This window comes from Ranitomeya imitator, chromosome 5 (genome assembly GCF_032444005.1).
Source record: "Ranitomeya imitator isolate aRanImi1 chromosome 5, aRanImi1.pri, whole genome shotgun sequence".
Classification (NCBI taxonomy): Eukaryota; Metazoa; Chordata; class Amphibia; order Anura; family Dendrobatidae; genus Ranitomeya; species Ranitomeya imitator.
The window spans coordinates 277,114,621-277,136,179 of record NC_091286.1 but is presented as its reverse complement, the minus strand read 5'-3'; the positions used below and the strand labels follow the sequence as shown (position 1 = coordinate 277,136,179).

Below are 21,559 nucleotides of genomic sequence, written 5' to 3'. Positions count from 1 at the left end.
AGTTGGGGTCGGGGTCGGCCGAAACTCGAAACCCAATGCAGTGCATTGGGTTTCCAATGGTTCCCAGGGTCTGAAGGAGCGGAAACTCTCCTTCAGGCCCTGGGATCCATATTTAAGTGTAAAATAAAGAATTAAAATAAAAAATATCGCCATACTTACCCTCTGACGCGCCCTGGTACTACCCGGGAACCTTCCTTCCTTCGAATCAGCCTTCCCGGACCTTGCGGTGACGTCGCGGTGACGTCGCGGCTTGTGATTGGTCGCGCGGCCGCCCATGTGACCGCTCGCGCGACCAATCACAAGCCGCGACGTCACCGAAGGTCCTGGAAGGGCTGATTCTTAGGAAGGTAGGCTGCCGGAAAGAAGCAGGGCGCATCCGAGGGTGAGTATATTCCTATTAGGTATATACTCACCCTCAGACGCGCCCTGCTTCTTTCCGGCAGCCGTCCTTCCTAAGAATCAGCCCTTCCAGGACCTTTGGTGACGTCGCGGTGACGTCGCGGCTTGTGATTGGTCGCGCGAGCGGTCACATGGGCGGCCGCGCGACCAATCACAAGCCGCGACGTCACCGCGACGTCACCGCAAGGTCCTGGAAGGCTGATTCGAAGGAAGGAAGGTTCCCGGTTAGTACCAGGGCGCGTCAGAGGGTAAGTATGGCGATATTTTTTATTTTAATTCTTTATTTTACACTTAAATCTGAATTCCGATACCAATTCCCGATATCTTAAACATATCGGGAATCGGTATCGGAATTCCAATTCCAGATTCAGAAGATCGCCGACTTCATGGCCGACCCCACACAGGGGTCGGGTCGGGTTTCATGAAACCCGACTTTGCCAAAAGTCGGCGACTTCTGAAAATTGCCGACCCGTTTCGCTCAACCCTACTAATGACCATGTGATATTTCAGTTTTTCTTTTTTAATGAATTTGCAAACATTTCTACATTTCTGTTTTTTTCAGTCAAGATGGGGTGCAGAGTGTACATTGATGAGAAAAAGATAAGATTTTTTGAATTTACCAAATGGCTGCACTGAAACAAAGAGTGAAAAATTTAAAGGGGTCTGAATACTTTCCTACCCACTGTATATAAACTATAAATGTATACAGTATACATATATATATATACTATATGTGTTAGGGTTGGCGGAACGCACCAAATATATAGTTTATTAAAAGGAATTAGTGCGTTCGCAACCCGGGATCCACCGTGCAGGAAAGTACCTGCTGCTAAATAACGGCGGCTCTATATGGCGGTATATACCAACTCTGTTAGCTTCACAGAGTAACCGCGAGAGATGAGCTCTGTGCCCTGTTAGACTTTCACAGAGGCACAGGCCAACTACCCAGATGTGAGCAGTGAGTGGTCATGCATGCATACACAATCTCCTCGCCGGAGGAGCCAGCATTCTAGGGGCTTATTTCAGCCGGGTCCCTGAACACTCTTATACACAATCTCCTCGCCGGAGGTGCCAGCATTCTAGGGGCTTATTTCAGCCGGGTCCCTGAACACATACAAACACATGACCACATTGGCGCAAAGCATATAGCAAAAGACGATACTAGCGCATGGCCGTGCGGTCATGCGCAGTTTATATAGTTGCAGCACAGGAAGCTGCTACTGAAGTTTTTGCCCTTTCAGGACCTTCCAGAAGGACCAATGGAAAGTGCTGCAGTACCTGAGCATGTTTTGCCCTTTCAGGACCTACCAGAAGGACCAATGGAATGTACTGCAGCACCTGAGCATGTGACCAAACATGTGGCCCTCGACCTCCAATGGGAGACCCTGCCCTGGGCATGCTCAGTGTGAGTAAACAAGGACTTAGTCCCAGAGAGGCTCGCTCGCGCAGATCAGTGCAGGGTACCATAGGAAAGCCAGAAAAGGCAGTAGTGACCCTATGCACCGAATCAGCCCCAGCGAGACGCTGGGAGCGACGTCTCCGCTGAGCAGAGCCCACTGCGGCCGATAACGAATGGGAGACCGCAGCAGACACGGATCGAGATTCCCCCTGTGCAGCAGAGGAAACTCGACTCCTAACATTACCCCCCCTCCTAGGGCCCCCCCCTCCTTGAGCCTCACTACGCTCAAAAGCTGCGATAAGCAGCGGAGCCCGAATGTGCTCCTCAGGCTCCCAGGTTCTATCCTCTGGGCCGTGACCCTTCCAGTCCACCAGATAAAATTTCTTGCCACGTACCACCTTGCACCCCACAATAGCATTCACCTCAAACTCATCCGTGGATGAACCCGATGTCCCAGCAGATGACTCAGAAAACCGGGACAAATGAACGGGCTTTAAGAGGGAAACGTGGAAAGTATCGGTGATACCAAGGCGTGGAGGAATAGCCAAACGGTAGACCACAGGGTTGACCTGTTCCAGAACCTTAAACGGGCCAATGTAGCGAGGAGCAAACTTAGTGGACTCAACTCGCAGCCTGATGTTACGGGCGGAGAGCCACACTATGTCGCCAGGAGCAAAGACCGGAGCGGGGCGCCGGTGTGTATCAGCCGAAACCCTCATTCTCTCCTTGGAGGCCCGGATGGCATCCTGAGTGCGGTCCCAGATGTCACATGCCTCCACCGCCCAGTCTGCCACCCTAGAATCGGTGGATGACACGGGCATGGGCACAGGGACACGCGGATGCTGGCCGTAATTAAGGAGAAAAGGAGTTTGACCAGTGGAATCGGCTACGGCGTTGTTCAGGGCAAATTCCGCCCAAGGTAGCAAAGATGCCCAGTCATCCTGCCTAGCAGAGACGAAATGTCGCAAATATGTCACCAGAGTCTGGTTGGTTCTCTCCACCAACCCATTCGTCTCGGGATGGTATGCAGAGGAGAGGTTTAACTCTATGCTGAGTAAACGGCAGAGCTCTCTCCAAAACCGAGATGCGAACTGGGGACCCCGATCGCTGACAATCTTATCAGGCATACCATGCAAATGGAAAACGTGTTTAATGAACAACACCGCCAAGGCCCGTGCTGAGGGTAACCGAGGAAGCGGCACCAAATGCACCATCTTGGAGAAATGGTCGGTGACAACCCAAATAATGGAGCAGCCACGCGACTTGGGTAGACCCACCACAAAGTCCATCCCGACCATCTCCCAGGGCCTGTCTGCCACCGGTAGAGGGTAAAGCAACCCAGCAGGCCGTTGCCGAGGAGACCGATTCTGGGCGCAAGAAACGCACGCCTGAATATAGTCCTTGACATCTCTGGCCATATGCGGCCACCAGTATGTTCTCGCCAGAAGCTCAGATGTCCTCTTGGTCCCAAAATGCCCACCCACTCTGGAGGAGTGAGCCCAAGAGAGAACCTCCGGTCGCAAGTTAGCTGGTACGAAAGTCTTGCCCGGGGGCACAGACTCTAGCAAAACCGGAGCTACAGTTCTCAGGCTCTCAGAAGGGACAATAAGCCGAGGCTCCTCCTCCTCCTCCGATGACACCACGGAGCGGGAGAGAGCGTCAGCACGAATGTTCTTCTCCCCGGAGAGGAAATGGAGACTAAAATGGAACCGGGAGAAGAACAGGGACCATCTAGCCTGGCGAGAATTCAGCCGCTGGGCCGTTTGCAGATACACCAAGTTCTTGTGGTCAGTGAAGACTTGGAAGGGAAAGTGAGCTCCCTCCAAGAGATGTCTCCACTCTGAAAAAGCCAACTTCATGGCCAGCAACTCCCTGTCCCCGATGGAATAATTCCTCTCCGCTGGTGTGAAGGTCTTGGAGAAGAAGAAGCAAGGATGCTTCCGACCTTGAGCATCCTTTTGGAAAAGGACTGCTCCAGCACCAACGGATGAGGCATCCACCTCCAAGATAAATGGTTTATCAACATCTGGGCGATATAGGATGGGAGCGCTAGCGAAGTGTGACTTGATCGAGAGAAAGGCTTTGGAGACCTCCTCTGACCACAACTTGGGATTTGCTCCCTTCTTGGTGAGGGCAACCAAGGGAGCTACCAAAGTTGAGAAGTGTGGAATGAACTGGCGATAGTAATTAATGAACCCCATAAAGCGCTGCACCGCTTTAAGAGAATGGGGTTCCTGCCAGTCCATTACAGCCTGTAGCTTGGCAGGATCCATAGCCAAACCCTGGGCAGAGATGATATAACCAAGGAAAGGCAAGGACTCCTGCTCAAACACACACTTCTCCAACTTGGCGTAGAGGGAGTTTGCCCGTAAGAGGTCGAAGACTTTGCGAACATCTCTCCGATGGGAGTCAATATCTGGAGAGAAGATGAGAATATCATCCAGATAGACTACGACCGAGGTGGTGAGCATATCCCGGAAGATGTCGTTCACAAAGTCTTGGAAAACGGCTGGGGCATTACAGAGCCCGAAGGGCATCACCAGATATTCATAGTGCCCATCCCTGGTGTTAAAAGCCATCTTCCATTCATCCCCCTCACGGATGCGAATCAGGTTGTAAGCACCCCGCAGATCTAACTTTGTAAATACCCTCGCTCCCCGTAGCCTATCAAACAGCTCAGATATCAGGGGTAGTGGGTGCTTGTTCTTAACGGTGATGGCGTTAAGACCCCTGTAGTCTATGCATGGACGTAAGTCTCCAGTCTTCTTCTGTACGAAGAAGAACCCTGCCACTGCCGGTGACACTGACTTCCTAATGAATCCTCTTGCCAGATTCTCCTGGATGTACTGGGACATTGCCTCCGTCTCCGGGAGAGATAACGGATAGACTCGACCCCGGGGAGGCTCAGCACCAGGCAAGAGGTCAATAGGACAGTCATAGGGGCGGTGAGGCGGAAGGGTCTCCGCAGCTCTTTTGGAGAACACGTCTGCATAGGGCCAATAGTGCTTGGGGAGAGAGGAAAGATCTGCGGGTACCTGTGTAGTAGCAACCTGAATGCACTCCCTCAGACATCTACCCTCGCAAGATTTACTCCAACCCAAAATTCTCCCAGAGGACCACTCAATATGAGGAGAATGATAGCGAAGCCATGGTATCCCCAACAGGACCTCATCAATTCCCTCAGGAATGACTAATAGGGAGATTATCTCCTGATGTGATGGAGACACAGATAGCGTGAAAGGAATGGTTTGGTGGGTAATCTGTGAATCTAGTGTTGACCCATTTACCACTCGAACGGTTACCGGCTTGGCGAGCATCACCAAGGGTATTGCGTGACGCTGGGCAAAGGCGGAAGACATAAAGTTACCCTCTGCCCCAGAATCCACGCATAGCTCGACCATAAGAGTGGATGGGCCTATGGTAATTGTCCCCTTGAAGGACAATTTTGAGGCAAACGTCGCCGTGTCTAGTGTACCTCCTCCAACTGCCACTAGACGCTGATGTTTCCCCGACCGCTGAGGACCCTTGGAGGCAAGGTGTCCTGACTGCTGGCAAACATGACGGACCTTATGTGCACGGGCAGACTGAGACTTGGATCCCGCTCGTGTCACCTCTAAGGCCTCATGTGACTCGGATGCCTGGACTGGAGATTCCAAAGGTTTGGCGAAGGTGGGAGCCAGCCGAAACCTCTGCCTACACTGGGCTCGCTCCAACCTCCGCTCGTTAAAACGGAGGTCAATACGAGTAGATACGGCTATGAGCTCCTCCAGTGTGGCGGGAATCTCCCTAGTGGCCAAAGCGTCCTTCACATGGTCAGCCAGCCCCCTCCAAAATACGGGAATGAGGGTTTTATCTGGCCATTCCAACTCAGACGCTAATGTCCGGAAGTGAACAGCAAAATGGCTGACCATGGTTGAACCCTGAGTCAAAGCCAGCAGTTGGAGCGCTGTATCATGGGTGACTTGAGGTCCTAAAAAGACCTGTTTCAGAGTGTCCAGAAACCTAGGAACACTCTGCACCACATGATCGTTGCGCTCCCACAGCGGCGTAGCCCACTCCAACGCTCTGTCCGACAGGAGAGAGATTATGAATCCCACCTTTGCCCGCTCAGTAGGGAAACGTGCAGCCAGAAGCTCGAGGTGTATACCACATTGGCTCACGAAACCCCTACAGGACTTACTGTCCGCAGAGTATCTCTCAGGCAAAGGAAGGTGAGATAGGGTCGGAACAGAGGTGGCAGTGGGTAAAGCTGCTGCAGCCACGCTAGCAGCCTGAACAGCTATTGCGGTAACATCCACCGCCGAGGTTGCACGCTCAAGAGACGCCAACCGGCCCTCCAGCAGCTGGATGTACCCCTGCAATCGCTGTTCATCCGCCATTACTTAGCCAGATCCTGGCGCTAGTATACTGTTAGGGTTGGCGGAACGCACCAAATATATTGTTTATTAAAAGGAATTAGTGCGTTCGCAACCCGGGATCCACCGTGCAGGAAAGTACCTGCTGCTAAATAACGGCGGCTCTATATGGCGGTATATACCAACTCTGTTAGCTTCACAGAGTAACCGCGAGAGATGAGCTCTGTGCCCTGTTAGACTTTCACAGAGGCACAGGCCAACTACCCAGATGTGAGCAGTGAGTGGTCATGCATGCATACACAATCTCCTCGCCGAGCCTCGAAGAGCCAGCATTCTAGGGGCTTATTTCAGCCGGGTCCCTGAACACTCTTATACACAATCTCCTCGCCGGAGGTGCCAGCATTCTAGGGGCTTATTTCTGCCGGGTCCCTGAACACATACAAACACATGACCACATTGGCGCAAAGCATATAGCAAAAGACGATACTAGCGCATGGCCGTGCAGTCATGCGCAGTTTATATAGTTGCAGCACAGGAAGCTGCTACTGAAGTTTTTGCCCTTTCAGGACCTTCCAGAAGGACCAATGGAAAGTGCTGCAGTACCTGAGCATGTTTTGCCCATTCATGACCTACCAGAAGGACCAATGGAATGTACTGCAGCACCTGAGCATGTGACCGAACATGTGGCCCTCGACCTCCAATGGGAGACCCTGCCCTGGGCATGCTCAGTGTGAGTAAACAAGGACTTAGTCCCAGAGAGGCTCGCTCGCCGCAGATCAGTGCAGGGTACCATAGGAAAGCCAGAAAAGGCAGTAGTGACCCTATGCACCGAATCAGCCCCAGCGAGACGCTGGGAGCGACGTCTCCGCTGAGCAGAACCCACTGTGGCTGATACCGAATGGGAGACCGCAGCAGACACGGATTGAGATTCCCCCTGTGCAGCAGAGGAAACTTGACTCCTAACAATATGTATATATTATATATACTTCTCATTCAAATAGACACAGGAGTAAAACCAGGTATTATATGTAAAAGAATAACTAATATTTAAATAGTTTTCCCATAAACCAATATCAATAGTAAACCCGGTCACCACTTGTGTCAAAACAACATAGTGAAACCACTAAAAGAACAAAAGAAACATGCACCGAGCATGAACCAAACCAGTGAAGAAAATGATGACAGGGAATATTTAAAAATATCACTTTTATTATATAGCAACAGCAAATAATCAATAAAATATAGAAATAAAACAACTATGTATATGTATGTTTTTTATGTGCACATATCACAAAAGTATATATATATAGTGCAATATATAATTTGCACACGGCAGGTCAAAATATTTTTTATATATATACTGGATACCCAAGTGGACAAAATGGATATAAGTACAAAGGTAGATACCATATGTAAAAAGTAATTAAAAAAAGCCAAATGTAAAAAGATGTGTAAATACAAAAAAAATAGTATATATTTTAAAATGTGTGTCACATTACAGGTGGAATAATTATATGTATTGTAAAATATATAAAAACATGCAAAGAGTGCACAAAAGAGAAGTGCTATGTGCTGGTTATATAAGGGGCAGCTTGCTATGCATGCCGTGCATTATCCATTCAGAAAAAGGTGCTATTTGAACATATGATCTGATGCCACTTACTTATGAAGCTGGGGGAAATATTTCCAGGACCGCCAATGTTTGATTATGTGTACCCCGACGTGCATTTCGGACCCAAAAAGTTCCTTCGTCAGGATATATATAGATATACCAGATGGTGGCCCGATTCTAACGCATCGGGTATTCTAGAATATGTATGTATATATGTGTATCTAGTATATGTATATATATAGATGGTGGCCTGATTCCAATGCATCGGGTATTCTAGAATATGTATGTATATATGTGCATCTAGTATATGTATATATATATATATATATATATATATATACATATACTAGATGGTGGCCCGATTCTAATGCATCGGGTAATCTAGAATATGTATGTATATATGTATATAGCAGCCACATAGTATATAGCACAGGCCACGTAGTATATAGGAGTACTACGTGGCCTGTGGTATATACCATGTGGCTGCTATATACATACAGTGGGGCAAAAAAGTATTTAGTCAGTCAGCAATAGTGCAAGTTCCACCACTTAAAAAGATGAGAGGCGTCTGTAATTTACATCATAGGTAGACCTCAACTATGGGAGACAAACTGAGAAATAAAAATCCCGAAAATCACATTGTCTGTTTTTTTAACAATTTATTTGCATATTATGGTGGAAAATAATTATTTGGTCAGAAACAAACAATCAGGATTTCTGGCTCTCACAGACCTGTAACTTCTTCTTTAAGAGTCTCCTCTTTCCTCCACTCATTACCTGTAGTAATGGCACCTGTTTAAACTTGTTATCAGTATAAAAAGACACCTGTGCACACCCTCAAACAGTCTGACTCCAAACTCCACTAGGGTGAAGACCAAAGAGCTGTCAAAGGACACCAGAAACAAAATTGTAGCCCTGCACCAGGCTGGGAAGACTGAATCTGCAATAGCCAACCAGCTTGGAGTGAAGAAATCAACAGTGGAAGCAATAATTAGAAAATGGAAGACATACAAGACCACTGATAATCTCCCTCGATCTGGGGCTCCACGCAAAATCCCACCCCGTGGGGTCAGAATGATCACAAGAACGGTGAGCAAAAATCCCAGAACCACGCGGGGGGACCTAGTGAATGAACTGCAGAGAGCTGGGACCAATGTAACAAGGCCTACCATAAGTAACACACTACGCCACCATGGACTCAGATCCTGCAGTGCCAGACGTGTCCCAATGCTTAAGCCAGTACATGTCCGGGCCCGTCTGAAGATTGCTAGAGAGCATTTGGATGATCCAGAGGAGTTTTGGGAGAATGTCCTATGGTCTGATGAAACCAAACTGGAACTGTTTGGTAGAAACACAACTTGTCGTGTTTGGAGGAAAAAGAATACTGAGTTGCATCCATCAAACACCATACCTACTGTAAAGCATGGTGGTGGAAACATCATGCTTTGGGGCTGTTTCTCTGCAAAGGGGCCAGGACGACTGATCCAGGTACATGAAAGAATGAATGGGGCCATGTATCGTGAGATTTTGAGTGCAAACCTCCTTCGATCAGCAAGGGCATTGAAGATGAAACGTGGCTGGGTCTTTCAACATGACAATGATCCAAAGCACACTGCCAGGGCAACGAAGGAGTGGCTTCGTAAGAAGCATTTCAAGGTCCTGGAGTGGCCTAGCCAGTCTCCAGATCTCAACCCTATAGAAAACCTTTGGAGGGAGTTGAAAGTCCGTGTTGCCAAGCGAAAAGCCAAAAACATCACTGCTCTAGAGGAGATCTGCATAGAGGAATGGGCCAACATACCAACAACAGTGTGTGGCAAACTGGTGAAGACTTACAGAAAACGTTTGACCTCTGTCATTGCCAACAAAGGATATATTACAAAGTATTGAGATGAAATTTTGTTTCTGACCAAATACTTATTTTCCACCATAATATGCAAATAAAATGTTAAAAAAAACATACAATGTGATTTTCTGGATTTTTTTTTCTCAGTTTGTCTCCCATATTTGAGGTCTACCTATGATGTAAATTACAGACGCCTCTCATCTTTTTAGGTGGTGGAACTTGCACTATTGTTGACTGACTAAATACTTTTTTGCCCCACTGTACATACATTTTGTAGAATACCAGATGCGTGAATATAGGCCACGCAGTAAATAGCACTGCCCATGTAGTATATAACACAGCCCATGCAGTATATAATGCACCCCACCTAGTATGTAACACTGGCCACGTAATATATAACACAGCCCACATAATATATAGCACAGCCCACATAGTATCTAACAGTGGCCACGTAGTATATAACACTGCCCACATAGTATATAGCAGCCATGTAGTATATAATGCAGCCCATGCAGTATAGAACACAGCCCACATAGTATCTAACACTGGCAAGGTAGTACATAGCAGCCACTCGATATCTAACACAGCCCACATAGTATATAGCAGTGTGGAAACCATATCCCTGCTAAAAAAAATAATTAAAATAAAAAATAGTTATATACTCACCCACCGGCGGGATCCAGCGAAGCTCTGGCGATGTGCGCGTGGCTGCCGCCATCTTTTGTTCCCAGGATGCATTGGGAACTTACCCAGATGACTTATCGGTCTCGCAAGACCGCTAAGTCTTCTGTGTAATTTCGCAATGCATCTCTGGGAAAGGAAGCTCGCGGCAGGCGCGAGCGCATTGTCGGACTACGGAAGGTGAGAATAGCAGATTTTTTTTTTTATTATTTTTAACATTATATCTTTTTACTATTGATGCTGCATAGGCTGCATCAATAGTAAAAACTTGGTCACACAGAGTTAATAGCAGCGGTTACGGAGTACGTTACTCACGGCATAACGCGGTCCGTTACCACTGGCATTAACCCTGTGTGAGCGGTGACTGGAGGGGAGTATGCGGGCGCCAGGCACTGACTGCAGGGAAGTAGGGAGGGACTAATCGGACTGTGCCCTTCGCTGATTGGTCACGGCAACCATGACAGGCAGCTGGCGAGACCAATCAGCGACGCGGGATTTCCGTGACAGAAGTTGCTGACAGAAAGACAGACAGACAGACGGAAGTACCCCTTAGACAATTATATATATAGATACTGTATGTCTCATTCCATAAAACACAAGCTTTACCCTTGATAAGATTTAACAAATTCATACCTGTGGTATAAGGTAAAGGCCAAGTATCCGGGAAACAGCAATAGAAATTTCTGAATATGTTTCTCCCACAACTGCTTTGATAGGTCCTATGTTTCTTCTGTAGCTACAGTCTGCAGAATTTTGTAATATTGCAGAATCTGGAAGAAACTTTAGTGTAGATTCAATGGCTTTCAAAGTATGAGAACATGTATCATGAATTTCATAGCCCAATTTGATCCCTTGGAGTAAGGTAGAATTGTTAATCTTTTCGATGGCATATATCATGGAAAGAGCTTCAATCATGCTTCGTACATATAAACTGCAATAAAAAATATATAAAAAGATTTGTTAAAAAAAGATGAAAAAAACATTCAATATATAAAGTTTTGCTTCAATATTGCAAAACTAAGTTTAGTAATAATCATAACAGCACCATAAAAATGCACATTTACAATAACTTCTACTGGTGTTCATTTATTAAAATGGTATGTTTTCTCAGTGTCCACTATTGAATGTTATATAACAAGTCAAAAAGTCTAAACTGAATACTTTGCTTTTACATTAAGAGAGAAAATAGCTTACATTTTCTAACTTCCAGTAAGTAGTGACTACTCACTTGTGGTATGCATATTACCATGTGTACATGGAATGGAAACCATTCTGCTGATGCTTATTGTTAAATATTCTCAATTTTACATTGTTTTCAGAATGTGTATTTAACCCTTTAAGGACCAGGGGTATTTCCATTTTTGCGTCTCCGTTTTTTGCTCCCCTCTTCCCAGAGCCATAACTTTTTTATTTTTCTATCAATATGGTCATATGAGGACTTGTTTTTGGGGGACAAGTTGTACTTTTGAATGGAACACTTGTTTTTTTCCAAATAGTGTACCTGAAAATGGGAAAAAAATTCAAAGTGTGGTAAAATTGCAAAAATGTGCAATTCTGCAACTGTTTTTTTCCCCTAAATACTAAAACTGACCTGGTATTATGATTCTCCAGGTCATTACGAGTGTGTAGATACCAAACATGTATAGGTTCATTTTTATTTAAGTGGTGAAAAAAAAATTCAAAAGTTTGTAAAAAAAAAAAGTTATGTTGCCATTTTCCGAGACTAATTTTATTTCTGTGGTAAAACACTACAAGACAAGGGAGTCCACCACTCCTTATGGGTCATTTGCATCAAAGCTGTTCCATCCAGCATGTCCACATCGATATTCCCTCTCTGAACCCTGCTTATACAGGTACTATACAGATGATCAGGTTTTTAAATACATCAGATAGGGATTATATCCATTAGTTAGGAATGCTCTATATGGGTATACTTTGACGATTGGTGGAGCAGCTTAGTATACATTTTTTTGCAAAAAAGTGTATCAACTAAATACCCTGTTTTTTTCCATCTTTTGACCAGCACTTGCTTATTACTGAGATTTTTTTTACAACAGAGTATTTTTGACCTCACTGGGCTCTTTTGTGTCTTCAAGTTTCTTGGTGGAGTGTGAACAAGTTCCTACAGACTTGTTCAATGAGCAAGTAGCCCATGTGTTTCTGGTTCTATTAAAATAAAATGGTATGTTTTCTCAGTGTCCACTATTGAATGTCATATAACACGTCAAAAAGTCGAAACTGATTACTTTGTTTTTACATTAAGAGAGAAAATTGCTTACATTTTCTAACTTCCAGTAAGTAGTGACTACTCACTTGTGGTATGCATATTACCATGTCTACATGGAATGTAAACCATTCTGCTGATGCTTATTGTTAAGGGTTCTCAATTTTACATTGTTTTCAGAATGTGTATTTAACCCTTTAAGGACCAGGGGTATTTCCATTTTTGCGTCTCCGTTTTTTGCTCCCCTCTTCCCAGAGCCACAACTTTTTTATTTTTCTGTCAATATGGTCATATGGCTTGTTTTTTGCGGGACAAGTTGTACTTTTGAATGGAACACTTGTTTTTTTTCCAAATAGTGTACCTGAAAATGGGAAAAAAAATTGTGGTAAAAGTGCAAAAAAAAAGTGCAATTCTGCAACTGTTTTTTTTTCCCTAAATACTAAAACTGACCTGGTATTATGATTCTCCAGGTCATTACGAGTTTGTAGATACCAAACATGTATAGGTTCATTTTTATTTAAGTGGTGAAAAAAAATTCAAAAGTTTGTAAAAAAAAAAGTTAAGTTGCCATTTTCCGAGACTAATTTTATTTCTGTAGTAAAACACTTCTTGATTCTCACATGATCCATCAGTTGTGAGATTTGTATGGTTTAGTATATTTGTGGAGTGTCACCCTCCCACTAGCATTGATGTGGGTTTGGATAGTGTGTTTATAATTTTCGGAGAACTTAAACGTCTCTCTTGTTTTTTGGGATCTGGGGCTTGGTGAGGGCTTATTTTTTTGCTCACTGATCTGATGTTTTTCTGATACCATTTTGGTGTAGATACGATCTTCTAATCACCCGTTATTGCATTTTAATGCAATGTTGCGATGACCAAAAAAAAGTAATTTGCATTATGCCGTTTACCTATCAAATTACCGTATTTTTCAGATTATAAGACGCACTTTTCCCCCCAGATTTTGGGGGAAATGGGGGTGCACCTCATAATGCATATATACCTTACCGGTACTGTTGCTGCAGGCTGCAGGCTGGGATGAGGGGGTGTCCGGCGGTGCTGCTGGTGCCCGGCGGTGCTGCTGGTGCCCGGCGATCCTACGTGGGTGTCTGTTGCTGCAGGGGTGTCCAGCGGTGCTGCTCGGGGCTGCTGCGGGTGTCTCCGGTCCAGTGCTGCTGCGGGGGGCTCTGCCGACATTTTGTGAAAGGCCAGGGCCCCACGCCGTGCCATGGTATCCTGTGTGGTGGACTCTGGGAAAAGGGCTGCCAGGAAGTGGCGCATGTGCAGATGGAGATCTTGGGACAAAGATCTCGGGAGATGAGATCTCAGCTCTGTGATCTCATCTCCTGAGAGCTTGGTGCCGAGATCTCCATCTACGCATGTGCCGCCCCCTGGGCGGCCATTTTCCTGGAGTCCACTGCACAGGAAACTATGGCACTGTGGGGGGCTCTGGCCTCTCACAAAATGTTGGCAGAGCCCCCCGCAGCAGCACCGGACCTGAGACATTTGCAGCAGCATTGGGCAGCACCGCCGGACACCCCTGCATCACCGGAGACAAGCAGTGACGCGTCACACTTTGGAAAACCCCCTCATCACAGCCTGCGGCCTGCAGCATCACCCCACTAGCAGCTACCCACATAGATAAACAGAGGTGACGTCACACTCACTCAACATGCACCACTCACAGTTGACCCAGAGGAAAAGGAATCATGGCCGGGACAAAGCAAAGGCCCACTGCGATCATGCCCATACGTCATATTCCACGTGGGACCAAGCATTGCCATACCAACAACAGTGCTCCGGGCTCGCAATGCCCGTAAATCATCAACGTATGATCCGGGCAATAACCGCAGGAACAAGGCACCAGCGCACTACGATCCTGCCAATACGTCATATCCTACGTAGGACCAAGCGTTGCCATACCAAGAGCGCTCTTCTTCAGGTTCATGGCACACTTACTGCTTTACCTTTTGCTTTTGCAGCGACGCGTTCCTCACTTGTTCATGCTCTGGGTGGCAGTCTTAGCAACACACATTTGCTTTTTCCGGATGTTGTGTTGCTGTCATAGCAACATGTACGTGCTTTCCCGGATCTTACTTCAATGATATATGGGAATTGCGAACCCGACACGCTATCGTTGTTATGGCAATGCTTGGTCCTACATAGGATATGACGTATGGGCAGGATCTTAGTGTGCTGGTGCCTTGTCCCAGCGGTTATTACCCGGATGTTACATTGATGATTTACGGGCATTGCGAGCCCGGCGCACTGTGGTTGGTAAGGCAACGCTTGGTCCCACGTGAGATATGACGTGTGGGCATGATCGCAGTGCGCCTGTGCTTTGTCCTGGCCATGATTCCTTTTCTTCTGTTTGTCTATGTGTCCAATCGTGATATCCTTACACAGAAAGTTCAGATGAAGATAATTAAGGTATGGTCTTTCCATTGGCCCTTGCTTGTATTTACACCTTCTTTGGCCAGTACCCAATCACCCCTGGACGAAGCATTTCATTGCGAAACACACGTCAGGTGTGGTGGGTTCCCAGGAGTACTCCATAGGTAACTATGTACATTATCGTTTATGTATACACTTGTATTTAATCATATATTGTTTACCTTTTATATGCGTTCTCAGTGCATGGTTACATAGTACCATCCTTTGTATTTATAGATTTTTAACAATGTTAATCATTTGTTTATATGGATGTACATACTGCCTATTTGGGTAACTTCCTGGGTTGCCCACTGTAGTTACCTGTGCTTGTCGCATTTTTTCCGATTTTTTAATAGTTGTATTTTATTGTTTCTAATAAAGGTTATGGTTAGTTTTACTGGCTTTGTGTGAAGTTTGGTTCTTTTGGGATATTTACATGTGTTGACTTCATAACCCTTTCTTTTGGTGGATATGCTTAGGTGTTTCTGTGTTTAAAGAAAGCCAGACTTTGTTTTTTGTTATATGTACCCCTCTTCACATGTAAAATGCCATGGAATAAATGGCGCTATAATAATAATAATACTACTACTAATAATAATAATAATAATAATAATACAGTAATAATAATAATAAATGGAAATATGATGATGAATGTATGACTGTATGATGTATGTAAAACTTATGAAAAAAGGATAAAACAATTATATGACTATTTTTTAGAAAACAAAACATATTACCGGTACTAACCTGTTACACAAGAAACTATTATTTTCCGTTTTCTCCAATAAATTTGATACCCCTTGATGAATAGGAAATAGACCTCCAATTACAATGTCCCCTGATAAATAAGCTGCAGCATGTTCCTTGTTCTCGCATGTCTGTATCGGTGTCCACCAGAGACCCATAGAAATTATATAAAGTAGCAATGCCATGATCTCTCCGTCTGTCCACCAACCTGTTAGTGTGTCCGTTTGGTTCTCCTATTCAGCAACAACTCATTCTGGTTTTTCTTCTTTAAACAATGGCGTGCATTCAATAGTTTACAAAAATAGTATGAGCATTACCTAAGGCTTTAACTGAAAGAAATCCAGACAAGCATCATCTTTGGCATAGTAGAATGATAATAACAGTTTAGAAAAGTCCTTTTCTGTTTTAGCAACACTGCAAGGTTTACTCAGGTCACAGCATGTGATGTCGCTGTGCAGTTATAAACTACCGTTCGAAAGTTTAGGGCCACTTAGAAATGTCCTTATTTTTTAAAGAAAAGCACAGCTTTTTCCAATGAAGCTAACATTACATGATTCAGAAATACACTCTATACATTGTTAATGTAAATGACTATTCTAGCTGCAAACGTCTGGTTTGTAATGCAACATATTCATATTAGTATAGAGGCCCATTTCCAACAACCATCATTCCAGTGTTCTTATGATACTTTGTGTTTGCTAACTGTGTAAGAAGGCTAATGGATGGTTAGAATACTCTTGAAAACCCTTGTTCACATGTATGTTAGCACAGCTGAAAACAGTTTGGCTGAGTAGAGAACATATAAACCTGACCTTCCTTTGAGCTAGTTGAGAATCTGAAGCATTACATGTGTTGGTTCCATTAAACTCTCAAAATGGACAGAAAAAAGAACTTTAATGTGAAACTCGACAGTCTATTCTTGTTCTTAGAAATGAAGGCTATTCAATTTGAGAAATTGCCAAGAAACTGAAGATTTCCTACAACGTTGTGTACTACTCCCTTCAGAGGAGAGCACAAACAGGCTGTAACCAAAGCAGAAAGAGAAGTGGGAGGCACCGCTGCACAACTGAGCAACAAGACAAGTACAATAGAGTCTGTAGTTTGAGAAATTGATGCCTCACAGGTCCTCAACTGGCAGCTTCATTAAATAGTACATGCAAAACGCCAGTGTCAACATCTACTGTAAAGAGGCGACTCCAGGATGCTGGCTTTCAGGGCAGAGTGGCAAAGAAAAAGCCATATCTGAGACTGGCTAATAAAAGGAAAAGATAAATATGGGCAATAGAACATAGACATTGGACAGAGGAAGATTGGAAAAAAGTGTTATGCACAGACGAATCCAAGTTTGAGGTGTTCGGATCACACAGAAGAATATTTGTGAGTTGCAGAACAACTGAAAAAATGCTGGAAGAGTGCATGATGCCATCTGTCATGCATGGTGGAGGTAATGTGATGGTCTGGGGTTGCTTTGGTGCTGGTAAAGTGGGAGATTTATACAAGGTAAAATGGATTTTGAATAATGAAGGCTATCACTCCATTTTGCAATGCCATTCCATACCCTGTGGACAGCGCTTGATTGGAGCCAGTTTCATCCTACAACAGGACAATGACCCAAATCACACCTCCAATTATGCAAGAACTATTTAGGGAAGAAGCAGGCAGCTGGTATTCTTTCTGTAATGGAGTGGCCAGCACAGTCACCAGAAATCAACCCCGTTTAGCTGTTGTGGGATCAGCTTGACCATATAGTAACGCAAAAAGTGCCCATCAAGCCAAACCAACTTGTGGGAGGGGCTCCTGGAAGCATGGGGTGAAATTTCTCCAGATTACCTCAGCAAATTAACTGCTAGAATGCCAAAGGTCTACAATGAGGTAATTGCTGCAAAGGGAGCATTCTTTGAGGAAAGCAAAGTTTGAAGGAGAAAATTATTATTTCAAATAAAAATCTTTTTTTCCAAACCTTGTCAGTTTCTGGACCAGATTTTCAATTCATTTGGCAACTCATTTGATTAACAAAAGTATGCGTTTTCATGGAAAACACAAAATTGTCTGGGTGACCCTAAATTTTTGAACGGTAATATATACTTCATGCTTTTGCAAATTTACACCCCCATACACATTATTTTGACACTTTCAAGCAAGTTTTATGTTTTTTGCACTTTAGGTTTTTTGATTTTTCCTCCCCTTGTTCCAAGAGACAAAACTTTATTATTTTTTAATCAACAATATAGTCGTGTGAGAATTTGTTTTTTTGAGTCACGAAATATTGTGTTCCATGACAGTATTCAGTGTAAGCGGTTTATACCTTGTGGGAATAAAAGGACTAGAAATAGGAAAAACCCAATGTGGCTAAACAAAGAAGTAAGACAGGCAATTAACAGTAAAAAGAAAGCATTTGCACTACTAAAGCAGGATGGCACCATTGAAGCTCTAAAAAACTATAGGGAGAAAAATACTTTATCTAAAAAACTAATTAAAGCTGCCAAAAAGGAAACAGAGAAGCACATTGCTAAGGAGAGTAAAACTAATCCCAAACTGTTCTTCAACTATATCAATAGTAAAAGAATAAAAACTGAAAATGTAGGCCCCTTAAAAAATAGTGAGGAAAGAATGGTTGTAGATGACGAGGAAAAAGCTAACATATTAAACACCTTCTTCTCCACGGTATTCACGGTGGAAAATGAAATGCTAGGTGAAATCCCAAGAAACAATGAAAACCCTATATTAAGGGTCACCAATCTAACCCAAGAAGAGGTGCGAAACCGGCTAAATAAGATTAAAATAGATAAATCTCCGGGTCCGGATGGCATACACCCACGAGTACTAAGAGAACTAAGTAATGTAATAGATAAACCATTATTTCTTATTTTTAGGGACTCTATAGCGACAGGGTCTGTTCCGCAGGATTGGCGCATAGCAAATGTGGTGCCAATATTCAAAAAGGGCTCTAAAAATGAACTTGGAAATTATAGGCCAGTAAGTCTAACCTCTATTGTTGGTAAAATATTTGAAGGGTTTCTGAGGGATGTTATTCTGGATTATCTCAATGAGAATAACTGTTTAACTCCATATCAGCATGGGTTTATGAGAAATCGCTCCTGTCAAACCAATCTAATCAGTTTTTATGAAGAGGTAAGCTATAGGCTGGACAACGGTGAGTCATTGGACGTGGTATATCTCGATTTTTCCAAAGCGTTTGATACCGTGCCGCACAAGAGGTTGGTACACAAAATGAGAATGCTTGGTCTGGGGGAAAATGTGTGTAAATGGGTTAGTAACTGGCTTAGTGATAGAAAGCAGAGGGTGGTTATAAATGGTATAGTCTCTAACTGGGTCGCTGTGACCAGTGGGGTACCGCAGGGGTCGGTATTGGGACCTGTTCTCTTCAACATATTCATTAATGATCTGGTAGAAGGTTTACACAGTAAAAAATCGATATTTGCAGATGATACAAAACTATGTAAAGCAGTTAATACAAGAGAAGATAGTATTCTGCTACAGATGGATCTGGATAAGTTGGAAACTTGGGCTGAAAGGTGGCAGATGAGGTTTAACAATGATAAATGTAAGGTTATACACATGGGAAGAAGGAATCAATGTCACCATTACACAATGAATGGGAAACCACTGGGTAAATCTGACAGGGAGAAGGACTTGGGGATCCTAGTTAATGATAAACTTACCTGGAGCAACCAGTGCCAGGCAGCAGCTGCCAAGGCAAACAGGATCATGGAGTGCATTAAAAGAGGTCTGGATACACATGATGAGAGCATTATACTGCCTCTGTACAAATCCCTAGTTAGACCGCACATGGAGTACTGTGTCCAGTTTTGGGCACCGGTGCTCAGGAAGGATATAATGGAACTAGAGAGAGTACAAAGGAGGGCAACAAAATTAATAAAGGGGATGGGAGAACTACAATACCCAGATAGATTAGCGAAATTAGGATTATTTAGTCTAGAAAAAAGACGACTGAGGGGCGATCTAATAACCATGTATAAGTATATAAGGGGACAATACAAATATCTCGCTGAGGATCTGTTTATACCAAGGAAGGTGACGGGCACAAGGGGGCATTCTTTGCGTCTGGAGGAGAGAAGGTTTTTCCACCAACATAGAAGAGGATTCTTTACTGTTAGGGCAGTGAGAATCTGGAATTGCTTGCCTGAGGAGGTGGTGATGGCGAACTCAGTCGAGGGGTTCAAGAGAGGCCTGGATGTCTTCCTGGAGCCTCCTTCTTAATTGTATCATACAATTATTAGGTTCTGTAGAAGGACGTAGATCTGGGGATTTATTATGATGGAATATAGGCTGAACTGGATGGACAAATGTCTTTTTTTGGCCTTACTAACTATGTTACTATGTTACTATGTATTCATTTTACCATGTATTGTCCAGAAAGTGAGAGAAAAATCTAAGTTTCTTGATATGGTGAAAAAAATGCAATTCCACCATAGTTTTTAGTTTTACTTTGTGTTCATTTTGCAATAAAAATTACCCAGCAACACAATGCTCCAGGTCAGTATGATTACACCAACATGAAACTTGTATACCGTATATACTGGAGTATAAGCCAAGATTTTCAGCCAGAAAAAATTGGCTGAAAGTGCCCCTCTCGGCTTATACTACTCGAGTCATGGTTGGCGGGGGGGTCAGACGACGGTCACGGTCACATACTCATCTGCTTCTGGCGCTCCTGACGTGGTCCCTGCATGTCCCATGGTCTCTGGTGCCAGCAGCTTCTTCCCCTGTTCAGCGGTCACGTGGTACCACTGATTAAAGTAATGAATATGGACTAAACTCCCATGGGGTGGAGCCGCATATTCATTATTGTAATGAGTGCTACCAGTGACCGCTGAACATAGGAAGAAGCTGCCGGCTCCCGGAGACCTTCTGTCCAGGAGAAGATGCCAGGGACCGCGTCGGGAGCAGGTGAGTATTTCACATTCACCTTTCCTCATACCACCGCTGCCCCGTCTTTCGCGTCCTCTGCAGTGACTGTTCAAGTTAGAGGACACGATGACATATTAGTGTGCGCGCCGCCCTCTGCCTGAACAGTCAGTGTGGAGAGACGGGATGCTGAGGAGCAGCGGGCAGCGACGAGAGGTGAGTATGTCATTTTTTAATTGCAGCAGCAGCATTATATGTGGCATATTGTTATATGGAGCATCTATGGGGCCATAAAGAACTGTATGGGGCATTACATGTGGCATATTTGTATATGGAGCATCTTATGGGCCCATAATGAACTGTGTGGAGCATTATATGTGGCACATTGTTATATGGAGCATCTATGGGGCCATAATGAACTGCATGGAGCATTACATGTTGCACATACTTATATGGAGCATCTTAAGGGGTCATAATGAACTGTGTGGAGCATTACAAGTGGCACATTGTTATATGGAGCATCTATGGGGCCATAATGAACTGTATGGAGCATTACATGTGGCACATTGTTATATGGAGCATCTTATGCGGCCATAATGAGCTGTATGGAGCATTATATGTGGCACATTTTTATATGGAGCTTCTTATGAGGCCATAATCAGCATTTGTACAGCATTATATGGGCCAAATATCCGTATGGAGCATCTTATGGGGCCATAATCAGCATTTGTGCAGCGTTATATGGGGCATATTTTAATAGGGAGCATCTTATGGGGCCCATCATAAATTTTATGGAGAATTATATGGGGCGTATTTTGTATGGAGCATCTTATGGGGCCCATCATGAACTGTATGGAGCATTATATGGGGCTCCTGTTTCAATATGGATATTCAAAAACACTTAACCTACTGATGTCTCAATTAATTTTACTTTTATTGGTATCTATTTTTATTTTTGACATTTACCGGTAGCTGCTGC

General features: G+C 44.2%; 1 protein-coding gene across 1 annotated transcript in view; it reads right to left on the bottom strand.

The window, feature by feature from the left end:
- The window catches only part of LOC138637472 (G-protein coupled receptor family C group 6 member A-like), a 65,599-nt gene extending 49,610 nt beyond the window's left edge, over nt 1-15,989 (bottom strand). The window contains exons 1-2 of the mRNA XM_069726188.1: nt 15,691-15,989; nt 10,923-11,220 (exon numbers count right to left, since the gene is read on the bottom strand). Coding sequence (XP_069582289.1) covers nt 10,923-11,220; nt 15,691-15,875 — 483 coding nt within the window. The 5' untranslated portion in view covers nt 15,876-15,989. The remainder of the gene's footprint in view (nt 1-10,922; nt 11,221-15,690) is intronic.
- Nucleotides 15,990-21,559: the final 5,570 nt, after the last annotated feature.